Source organism: Panonychus citri, unplaced genomic scaffold, assembly GCF_014898815.1.
Source record: "Panonychus citri isolate SS breed McGregor unplaced genomic scaffold, ASM1489881v1 Contig00095, whole genome shotgun sequence".
In the NCBI taxonomy this organism is placed as follows: Eukaryota; Metazoa; Arthropoda; class Arachnida; order Trombidiformes; family Tetranychidae; genus Panonychus; species Panonychus citri.
The window spans coordinates 831037-843173 of NW_026515500.1; the positions used below are offsets into that span (position 1 = coordinate 831037).

General features: G+C 32.2%; 3 protein-coding genes across 4 annotated transcripts; 2 read left to right on the forward strand and 1 right to left on the reverse strand.

The window, feature by feature from the left end:
• Positions 1-22: 22 nt before the first annotated feature.
• Positions 23-3382, forward strand: LOC128388098 (codanin-1-like). Its single transcript, XM_053347454.1, has one exon. The coding sequence runs from the start codon at positions 319-321 to the stop codon at positions 2689-2691; it is 2373 nt and encodes a 790-aa protein (XP_053203429.1). The 5' UTR covers positions 23-318; the 3' UTR covers positions 2692-3382.
• Positions 3383-5982: 2600 nt separating this feature from the next.
• On the forward strand, positions 5983-9555 carry LOC128388102 (E3 ubiquitin-protein ligase RNF126-like). Of its 2 annotated transcripts, none has more exons than XM_053347458.1 (7): positions 5983-6274; positions 7261-7456; positions 7819-7898; positions 7999-8058; positions 8164-8317; positions 8423-8632; positions 9138-9555. In XM_053347458.1, the coding sequence occupies exons 2-7, from the start codon at positions 7379-7381 to the stop codon at positions 9339-9341; spliced, it is 786 nt and encodes a 261-aa protein (XP_053203433.1). In that variant the 5' UTR covers positions 5983-6274; positions 7261-7378; the 3' UTR covers positions 9342-9555. The 2 variants fall into 2 exon arrangements, with proteins under 2 accessions (XP_053203433.1, XP_053203434.1); XM_053347459.1 differs by lacking the exon at positions 5983-6274 and adding an exon at positions 6815-7014.
• A 933-nt stretch (positions 9556-10488) lies between these two features.
• On the reverse strand, positions 10489-12088 carry LOC128388103 (post-GPI attachment to proteins factor 2-like). The gene is made up of 3 exons (XM_053347460.1): positions 11945-12088; positions 11215-11860; positions 10489-11108 (listed from the first exon to the last, which is right to left on the reverse strand). Exons 2-3 carry the CDS (start codon positions 11609-11611, stop codon positions 10786-10788), a joined length of 720 nt encoding a protein of 239 aa, XP_053203435.1. The 5' UTR covers positions 11612-11860; positions 11945-12088; the 3' UTR covers positions 10489-10785.
• Positions 12089-12137: the final 49 nt, after the last annotated feature.

Sequence of the window (12137 nt, forward strand, 5' to 3'; positions counted from 1 at the left end):
GTTTATGGCGGGAAAAGAAAGTGAGGAAAATTTTTCTTTTCTGTTTACATTTTTTACTTTTGTTTTACTTTTTGGTACAATTTCATTTTTAATTAGTTAATTGTTATCAAACAACGGCCATTGCAATTAACTGATCTGCTAAATTGTCAACTATTCTTGTCCCAATTGTTTTTTTTAATGTGCTTCCAAATGTTTTCTTTTTCTGGTTGAAAGTTTTTCTTGTCTCTCTCAATCTTTTGGAGATCTTAATCTTTACTCTTTTTTCTGTTTTGATTTTGGTTTTTTAATTATTTCGATTGTTTTAAACACTTTTTAATTATGTCTTCGAAAAGATTATCGTTTAATGAGGTTCTTGGTAGTCTGGATTGTGTCGCTTATGAACCAGAAACCGATTGTAAATCAGCCTTTTCTGTTGACAGAGCTTTTCATGCCTTCCGACATCAACGTGATCTTTTTTATCAACTTTATGACAATTGGAAAAACTTTCAATCGCAAACTTCATTCTCATCTACTCATACCTCAAGTGATATGAAAAATCAATTGGAAACTTCGGTTGGTCGGCTTGTATCTCTTTCTCATGATGCCTCCAACATGTATCATTTGGCTAAATTATTTGTCTCTCAACTTATCCGAACCTGTATCATGGGAGGAACCAGGAATTTTCTTACAAATGATCAATCAGATCAATTTCTTTCATCGATTCAAAACGATAAACTGAAAAAACTAAGGAAACGTTTAGATCATGCTGAAGTAGAACCTCCATCTACCTTTAATGATGAAGAATCTTTTTTCTATCAGTTTATTGTCACCATAAAGAATCAATCATTTTACTCTTATCTTAAGTTGATGTTGGTTCAGAAAATTGAAGAAACCGATAGATGTTCACCCGTTTCCGGAGAGACCGATGAAGATCTGATTGCCGACGAGAAGAATAATATCAAACATCAATTTACGACACTTTCGCTGACCCTTCAAGTTTTGGCCAAATTTTTGGGTCTCGTTGTTTTCCTACCTTATCAAGTTTCCAATTCGTGTTCCCTTCAATTCATTGAGACTCAAGTTTCACTTCGGAAAGATGATGTTTCCTGTATCAATTTTATCGATCTAATCAGAAAATCGGTCGAGTTGAGGAAAATATCCCTAACCATACCCTGGATTCTTCAATTTCTCCGACAAATGGATACAGTTTCGCCTCGACTAAAGTGTTATCAGGATACAATTAAGGCAATTTGTAAAGTGAAAGAAAATCTATCATCAAATAGATTCAAATGTGATACCAATACGAAGGCTTATCTTATCAACATAATCAATTCTTTCAATGAAGATTACCAGAATTACAAATATTTGGAAACTGGTTCAGGGATTGAGTTTTCTCGTGACGTTTCAACAATCAACTTTGATGAATATCATGGATTAATTGACGAGGATTATACTTGTAATCCAACTGTTAATCTATCGACAATCATAACAAGCCCTTCGAAACCTTTGATTGTCACAGCACCATCATCTTCATCGCCTCAGAAAGAAAAAAATCGATTAACTCCAAGAAAGATTCGTCCAGTTACTCTGACAAACAATAAACTAAATTCAACCGTTGGAATTAATTCACCTCGACAGTTACAATTTCAAGAATTAATCGCTGAAAATGGTAAAGAAATAGTTCGAGAATTAGAAAATGATTTTCTAAGTCTTCATCCAATGTCTCTGGTTAAAGTGATCGAACTGGTTTCTGAACGAATCTATTCGAGGTGTATTAAGGAATTGAAACATTCAATAATCTATCAAGCTAAAGAGACAATCACTGATCCTAAATTATGCGAAAATGGAAAACCTTGTTTTCATCGAGTTCTAACTGTCAACTCGATACGAGCTTTTTGTTCAGAATTTGCCCACGAATTTTGCTCACTCGAAGTGCCAAAAATTATTCCTCTTCTTCTTTCGGTTCACGATTACACGAAAGACACAATGACCTTTGCCGCGAGATTAACTGTCCACAAAACATGCGAGAAATGCTGCCAATGGATCATCAGCAATATTAACCCCCAATGGTTGACCAGTTTCTTCAAGAACTCGACAATTTCCGATGAAAAGTTGGAGAGAAAATTGGACATTTCTGGTCCATTTAATTCAGTTCGTGATTTGATTCGAAAGTTATTAATCCAAAGCGGCAAATCTTTTCCCGATCTTGTATCTAAAATTAGTTCCTTAATCACTGAGCTAACCAATGTACGAAAATCTAATCTACCAGAAAGACACAAGAAAATATTGGATACTGCAATTCACGATTTAACAATCAGTGTAATTGTTAACTCTCCCAATCATCTTACCAGAGAGACGGTTAATCATTTGCTAAATTATTGGAAAACTTTCACCATTAATTTGACCAATTTTGTTTCTCCTCGAAATGTTAATCTGTTAAATCATTGTCCCAATATTAACGTTAGTTGGGATAAGTATATTTACTTATTAACTGAGATAATTAATTGTGATATTTATTCAATCAACGCTTTTCAAATTGATTGTTTATCGACACTTAAGCAAATTGATCACGAGAGAATCACTTTTTTCACCTCTTCTCTCAAAACGATCATCTCGGACATTACGAAAAAATCACCGAAAAAAATTAATTTAAATGACTTGTCCAACTATTTGGATGAATTGAATGACATTGATTTTCCAGCGCTTGGTTGAAACAATTAAACTGTGATCGTAATTAACATTTAAATTGTCCGAAATTAACTTTTACCCAATTCCAATCCATTTATTAATATTATTGTAAATATTATTGTAAAACCTTGACCATACATTTTAATTTATACAATGTACATTTAATTGTAAACTTGTGAACCGAATTAAGTAAAATGCAACTCATTTTACAAATTGAATCATCTTAATTTGCTCAGCTGATTAAAGAAGCTAAATTGGCTTAAGCTAATTAGCTAATCAAGGTTAGAGAAAGTTTTTAAAATAAACTAAATAAACACTTGATAGATTAAAAAATTGATCAGTAAATGACAATATGAGAATTTTAATTGTTTTAAATTATATTGGAACAATTGAGAAAAAAAGATTCCACTCAATTTATCAGATTATCTGTCGATGATTAACTTAATTGGTCAAAATGATTTATCATCAGTTACCAAGGCTACTGACCTGATGTTACATTTAATTGTTGCTACTGCATTTCGGACGTTAGTTAATCGTCATTACCAAGACTCGTTTTCACTCCTATTTCATTTCCCTGCGTATATTTAATTGTTGATTGTTGGAAACCAGGAAAGTTAATTCACTTTTTGTTCAAAAGACACGTAATCTTTTCGGATATTTGATTAGCCACTTTTTTCTTCAGTTGAAATCGTTTGTTCGTATTGCGTTTTCGTTTCTCTCTCTCCTTCGAACCAGGTCATTGGATCTAAAGATTGTTTTTATCTTCTACTGGTGTTGTCCTAAGCTCTCTCCTCCTCTCTCTCTCTCTCTCTCTCTTAATCATTTGAAAGACGTCAAATTGTTGTGATTTAATGTTAATCATTTCTTTCACCATGTATACTTGTTGATAACCTGTTTGTCTACCTGAGGCTGTTGTGACTCATACTTTACGCAGGTATCTCAGTTTTGTGAGAAACTGATAAAAGTGACATTGTTTTGATTGTTAACTGATCATTTATCGTTTACTTTCCCAACTGTTAACATTAATAACTTTTCCATCTTATTGATATTTTGATCATTTATATTAATATATCGTATCTTGATCATCATCATCATAATGGTTAATTCACTTTCTTTAAATCAATCACCTATTGGATCTTCAAGTGGACCAGCGACAACTGCGAATACCTTTGGTAATCTGACCTTTGATCAGCCAATGGGATCAAATTCGGCTCCATCTTCTCTTCGTGGTCCATCTTCCGGTTCTTCGTCTTCATCTTCAGCTCTTAATTCAGGTAATTCAATCGTTTTTTCTGGACCTCAACCTTTGATACCAGAAGAAAATAAAAGTGGCAGTGACTCTGCAAGTGACACGGGCTCTGATTGCGAGTGCGAGGACGATAATTGTGATTGTGATGCTTCTTGGATTGAACTAACAGCTGATGTTCCAAGTATTGATGGTAAAGAAATCACCGATAAAATTGATAACATGTTAACCTCTCTCTCGAAAATTGATACTTCCACATCAGTTGGACCTTCTCTTAATCCTGGTTTAGTTGATTTAGAGCAACAATTGATCACTTTACGTGAAGATAACATTCGACTTCTCTCCGTTTTGGAAGCTACGAACGAAGCGATGAAGAAAAATCTCAACTATGCTCAAGAATTGAAAGGTGAATTAAAATCATCTTACAATGAATACGATTCTCTCAAATCTTCTGCCGACACTGCAATCGATCAACTTAGAGCTGATAATGAGAAATTACGTTCTCAAGTAAGAGACTTGGAGAATGAGCTTCGAGAACGGAACAACGAACCAGTGGCCTATCATCAATTTGATGTGGCAAAAGAAATGAACATGCAGGAAATGAGTTCACAAATCGCTTCTCGTGACATGAGGATCAATCAACTAATGGGAGAGGTTAACAATCTTAATTCTCAACTGGAGAGAACCCGATCTGATTTATCTCGATCTTCCAGTCAACAGTCGATGAACTTTGCGCACCAATCACAGCAACAATTAATGCCTTTTGGTGGTAAGTCACCTCTCACATCGGCTCCATCCTCGATTGGTGGTGATCAACCTAATAGATCAAATGTCGAAGAGAATTCAACAGCTCAACCAGATAATTCTGCTCAAACTTCCAACAGTCCTGGTTTTCTACAGAGTGTCCTCCGTGAGGTGACCACTTTAAAGTCGATTATTGATCTTCTAAGGGGAGAGAAACAAACGCTTGAATCGCGATTGGATGGTCGAAAACATCGATCGGGTAGACATTCTCGTAGACATCATACATCGCCCAACATGGGGACAAGTTACACTGCAAATGCTGCTCAGGGTCCGATTCCAGAACAATCGTCATATCAACCTGATGTTAACATGGAAACTGATCCTTCAGGCCAACAACATTATCATGGAAGACACCGAAGGCATCATCGTCATCACGCTTCAAGATCTTTACGAAGATTGGAAAAGCAAATGGCCAAAACTTCAATACCTGTCGTGAATTCAGCATTTATGTTCAAAGGGTATACAACATATTCAAATCAACCACAATAATCATTTTCAATCTGATCTATTAATTAGAATAAGATCTTAAATATACTCACAATTTACTCTAGAGAGTTCTTTTAATATCTCCTTTGTGTTGACACATAATTTTGGGGTTTTCCCTCTCCCATTTTGTAACCATGAAACTCATAATTTCATCTAAATTTCCAATAAATTGAACAATTTGACCATTTAACTCACTTTGGTAACAACAAATTACCAAAATAAACTCAATCCATTCAACAAAATGTCAACAATAAAAGTCACATTTCCTCTTTACAGAGATTGTTTATCTTCATCACGAATACAACGAATCCATTTTGATTAACTATCCAATGAACTTTTTGCTTTTAAATTTCAAGAAGATTCTTATAAAAAAATCAATTTCAAAGAAAAAGAAAACCTCAATCACCTGAACAATTAAAAATCGTAAAAATGACAAATCAGCTCTTTGGGATTCCAAAGTTACAAGTCTCTGGTTAAAAGGTCATTCAGGTCGGGACATTCATCATAATTGACTACAGTGTGGATTTAATGTTGGCCCTTCTCACTATGGAACGGATTTGAAAAGATATTTAAAAATTTTACAATCGGAATGAAGGTCAAAATTTACGAGAATTTGACCTTATGTTGTTAACTAATTTCCCGCTTGAAAAAAATAAACAATTCGTAAGAATAACAATTGAATAGAATAGTCTATTTATCGAGCAAATTCTTTTCTGCTGCCATCTAACGGATTATGAGAGAAAGAACATTTTTTTCTTTTCGCTTTTTCGGTTAAATGAATTATCAACAATTAAAGTAATCGCGTTTCTTTTTCACAATTAAAAATGTGAACAATTTTAATCATCATTAAAAAGTGATCTCTTATTACCAATCTTTTCATTGATCTATATTCTAAAGGTTAAAGTGGGTTAATCTTTTTCTGTTTAATTGTGTTTACTGTTAACCGTTTATATTATTGCTCTTTGTTGAATCTAATATTCATTGGATAACATTAACTCATCTAATTTACCAGTTACACTCAATTCTTTTTTGATTTACTATTAAGAGAGCTGATAATCATTTAAACCATTGGTAAGAAACTCACACAATCAGCTTAATCACTAAGTATAAATATTATATAAGGTTTCTCTAGAATCATTTGTTATTGTTGATAATTTGATCTCTCGCACCTTCTGTTTACCTTTACTTTGTTTCTATTGATCACTTTTCTCATATGTTCTCTCTTCAGATTTAATATCTTCTTCCACTTTCGAAGGTTTTTTGGTTATAAAACTGACCAAAGCGACTATAAAGACGTTAAATTTTTTAACCAGAAAGACTTATAATCCTAGAAATGTATTATCATAATACATTTGTAAGAGAAAATCATCTGTTTAAACCAGACTCTTATTAGACTGAAAGTTTAGCTTTTAGTTAGAGAATCTGGTTTTCCATACAACCCAAACCAGGAAGTGACTTTTTCTGAGTTCTTTTTGATGTATATTCTTTTTTACTTCTATCTTCTTCTCCCTTTATTATCATCATAATCATTTTTTTTTCTCTCACTTTACAAGCTCTTAACTTCTTAATCTTCACTTCTTTTAGTAACAACAACAAAACACCAGCATAAACAACAAAAATCTCACCATCATCTTTACAGGCATGAAAAGAGATGATGAGCAAAAAGTGATTACCTTATTGGTCAATCATTTGCAACAACTAATTCCAATTCTTTCCACAAAACTCAATTCCAATCATAACCTAATCATAATTTAAATTAGACACAAAAAATCAACAACAATAACAAAGAAAATCTGTTCGTACTCTTTGAGGTCAATATTTTTTCTATTCTTCTTCTCCTTCACAGTTCTAACCAAAAGCTGATCCACTAAATATTGAGAAAAATTAACAATGAAATAATTTGATTCAAATTGTTAATTACTTTCAGTTTAATTTTCAAATTAAAACTCCAACATTCATCTAGCACCACCTACCGTTTAACGCTTAACTTAAATTCATTTCTAAATCTTCTTCCTCTTGATTTGTTTTTCTCTCTTCTCTTTCTCTCTCAATCTTAGGTCAAATCAAGTTTTTTGTTGAATACTGTCGATATTTGTGATATACCAGATAAACAAGCAACCAACTGATCGTCTATTGTCAATCCTATCACCTATTAATATATATTATTCCCTTCAAATGGCGGAGAGTCTAGTTGATAATCTGCCTACTCGTTACTTTTGCCATAAGTGTAACCAAGAGATCAATCCTTTACCAGTGAGTAGAAATTTCTGTTATTTTTTCATCTCCTTTCCTCTTCTGCCCTTTTCTTTTCTCTCCATACTCTTTACATTACATTTTCTTTCCTTTTCTCTCATTTTAGTTATTGCTTTCCTTGTTTTGTCATCTCCCAAGTAATTAAAATTCATTAATTTATACTTCCAATTCCTTTATTGATGTAATTCGCTCTCTCTCTCTCTCTCTATTTTTCTCTTTCCAGCTCTTTCTTTTACTCTCTTTCTCTTTCTCTCCCTGTGTCTGCCTGTTTCTCTTACCTCTGTCTTTTTATTTGTTTATCTGCCTGTTACTAACCTTGTGATTTCTGTTTTTGTTGTTCTTTTTTCATATAATTACAACAGGAATTCAAATGCCCAGGATGCAGAGAAGGATTTATCGAAGAATTAACCAATGATGCAAATTTAGACACGAGCAGTGATGAGTAAGTCTATCAGTTAGCGATTCTCATCTTTCTTTGGTGTTTCCATCATCAACTCATGTGTCTTGTTACTTATTCTTCATCTTAATTTATCTTTCTACAGTTCAGAGCACTATGATAATAATGATAGATACGATGATGTTCGAACTGGTGAAATCTTACGGTAAGTAGAATATTTCAATCTATTCAATTCTTGTCTACCTTTTAATTGTGTTTCTCGTACAATTTGGATCACCTGTATATCTAATTTGTTGTTGTCTATTTTTAGGGTTCTTCAATTATTCACTGAAGGCCAGCCCAGTCCAAGAGGAAGTCGTGGACGTGGAATGTTTGAAATGGCCATACCTTATCTTCAAATTCTTCATGGAAATCCCGGTGATTATGCTTGGGGTACATCAGGTCTCGATACTATCATTACACAGGTTAGTTTAGTAACTGTTTTCATTATCTAATACACATATAATCTATTATTGATCATCTTCAATTCATTACTTATCATTTTTATTTTTCTTGTTCTTTTCCACCAGCTCTTGAATACAATAGAAAATAATGGCCCTCCACCAATGCCTGAAGATGAAATCAAGAAACTGCCGACCATTAAGATTTGTCAAGATGATGTTGATAAAAATCTTCAGTGTACAGTCTGCATGGACGATTACAAATTAGATGAACCGGTTAGAATGTTACCATGTAATCATGTCTATCACAATGATTGTATTGTTCCATGGTTAGAAATGGTGAGTAATTTCATTTTCTATTTATATAACCGTAAATTCATGTACTTGATTTGCAATTTAACTTATTAATAACAAGTTTATTTTGTAAACAATAGCAAAAGAATATGATTTCTACTCGTTCTTATCATGACAATATACACATTATGTACTACGTTTTAGATGAAAATACTTACAAGTAAATTTGCAGAAAGATTAATTCAATTAATTGTTTCAGCTGATAAATTGGTAGCAACTTAAGCCAATCACATACATATAAATGAGTATATGTATGAATAAGTGTGTCAAAAAAAACAGCTAATTAACATTGAAAACATTGAGCTTTTTTCGGTTAATTGTATCTTGTTTTGAATATTTAACTTAAATCTAATTGTTTGTTAGTTTCAATCTTGATTGCTTTAAGTATCTCAAGATTTAAAATGCTACATTGTGTTTCTCATATTAGTATCAAACCATTTATCCTTTTGATTAATTTTCTGTTTGTTTTTTATTTTCTTTATTATCTTAGCATGGGACATGTCCTATTTGCCGTAAACTTTTGAACGAGAATCAACCAAGTCAGCGGAATTGCGAGAGTCGAAGCTCATTATCAAACAGTAACCAACAAACATCACAACAACAACAACCCGTTAATCAAAGATCATCATCAAGTAGTAATAGCAACTCGACTAATCATACCGCAGGTTATCGTGATTTATTGGATTACGATTGATTGTAAACTGTAAAAAAAGTGAAAAACATAGAAGATTGTTTTTACTACCCGGTATAAGAAAAATAATTAACTTTATTTAAATCTTACTCCATTCACAGCAACAAAACATTACAATCTATCAACAATTATTTATCTAATTAACATGAGCTCAATCTGATTTAGATGCATCCAAGTTAATTACAATTCAACAGTTGTTGAGAAAGCAACAAACTAACTAACTAGTGAATCAGTTTGTTTCTGTCATGCACAAAATTTAAACACTCAATTCATGAGGGGCCCAATTACTTGGGCTTTTGAGGAGTCACAAAATTTTGTGTGTTAATTGTTCGCGATAAACTTTTTTTTGTTCTCAATTGTACTAAATTAACTGTGAAAAATTCAAACATCAAAAGCCAAATAAGGCTCAAAAGTATCAACAATCAAACAAACATGATAAACGTTACTAATCAATTTTATTAATTAGTCCATTGAGACTGAATCTGTATAATTAGGGAAAAAATTGGGAGACTGATTTTTTGTATTGATAAGTTGACAGTTTTCAAATACAAAAAATCAAAATACCCTTAGGGCAGCGAATCTCACCTCAATCGGTGTAATTAGCTGATCTAATCAGAATCGGGATTCGCTTTTTTCGTGTGAGAAAAAAACTAATACTCAACAATTTAGATTTAAGCTTATTAATTGTCCTCTTTTTGTTTACTTTTACTAGTGTCTTTTAATTGTCTTAATTGTCAATAAATTATTTTGACAAAGAGACAATTTCATAACAATCAACTGATTTGTTACTTGAGATGATCAGTTAATATTTTTTTATGAGTAAAACTTAGTCATTGATTTAATGATTAGTTAATCACTTTGTTGCAATGGTTAGTCAACCTAAATTGTTGCTTATATTTATCATCAATCAAAACAGAAAACTTCTCTTGGTAAATTGTTTGATTTGAGAAAAATTTACCATCTCAGCTGGAAGTTAATTAACTTGAGTACTTTTTGATTGTGATTTATCAATAACATGAAAATGTCTCAAGAAATAAATTGTCAGATTATCAGTAAACGAGGAAAGAAAAACAAAATTGAACAATTAGTTTTTCGCAAATTACCTAGTCAACTGTTAATCTAAATCATTTCTGTTTTTCTGATTCAACGATTGAACAATTAATTGATTGTCTTTAATTTGCTCTTTGGTTACCGTTTGTACAAAACGAATACAATTTTTGTTATAAATGTAAAAGTGGCTTTCGAATCTAAATAAATACTGATTTTTGCCTTTCTAAATTATATAAATTAGTTGATTAGTTGACTAAATATTATAAATTGTTGAATTAAACACGAGATAAATAATATAATAGATCTTGAAAGATGTAAGCTTGGTAAATGTTTGAAGATTGAGATGAGATTGTTGGTTTAACCAAGAGACAAATTCGGACCAGATCGAAATTCATAATTAGTTGATTGTTAGGTCTCCATTGGAAGTCAATCTATTAACTAAAAGTAGATCATGATGTTGGAAATCATAATAAGCTTGAAAATGGAAGGCGATGTTTGTTAATACGACCACATATTCAGCGAGAGCAAACAAAGTGTAAACACCGGGCTCACAGAACCAATTGTGCCGATAATATAAAACGATGGCTAATCCAATTGAGATCAAATTGGTATATTTAAGAAATGATTTAATCCTCCTTGATTTGTAGGTTGAATTAGTGACCAGGGTCATTCCAAGTGAACCAGAAATGATGAAAATAGTAAAACAAAAGGCATGATAAACTGAACAATTTACAGAGAAAAAGAAACAAACAAATATTAGATTAAGAATACATTGTAAATAAATAACTGAAAGAAAAGAGGTAAATTGTTCCAATGAAACTCTCACCATGATTCTCAGTTGATCCAATGTATGTTAATCCAATTAGACTTGTAATCTCAATTAGGTTGAGTAACAGAGTTTGAAATGACCCATGGACAAGAAGGTAATACATGTAAGTGACCAAATATCTCGGCCCTGAATGAATGGCAATACAGATTCGCCAAACATATTTCTGAGGTGAATACGATCCAACGGAAGCGCTAATTGATGGAAGGTAATTAGACACTCGACAATGGGTTGAAGTTGATTCTTTGAAATTGAAATAAAGTGACCAAAGAACACAGAAGATGAAACTGCCCAACGGAAGAGCGGTTGTAATAACCGCTAGATGAGTAAAACTGAAAAGAAAACATTTATTATCTTTATAGTAAACCAAAGGTTTCAAGTTCTTTGTTGATTTCATTCAAAAATTGGTTAATCTCTCAATCTCCAATTTCCAGGATCACATTTAAAACAGAAAACAGAACCATTTGAAAGTCGAAACATTAACTTGTATAAACCGTAATCATCTTCAATAAACATGAACGAAAATTAGCTAATTGTTTACAATTAACCAAGAAGGTGATGTTTACAAAATCTATAACCATTCACTGTTTACACCTTGGACCCAATAACCAGTTTCTTTTACCAGAATGAAAAAGTAACAGGTAATCTGAATGGAGAGAGACAAATATTTGTTATGAGTTTAATCACAATTAAACTGTGGTGGAAAATTAAACAATAGAAATTAACTCACCTTAGATTGTTCCATTGATCATCACAATTAAAGATGACAAGTTGATTGAGAAAACAAAACATTTCCTTTGTTATGGATCATCAAACTGACCAAATAAACAATTGATTAACCAAAATAATTTGGAAAACATTGAATTGGATTGATTTTAATCTTACCTTCATCTTTTTTCATCTTTAATCGCGTGCTTAATTGA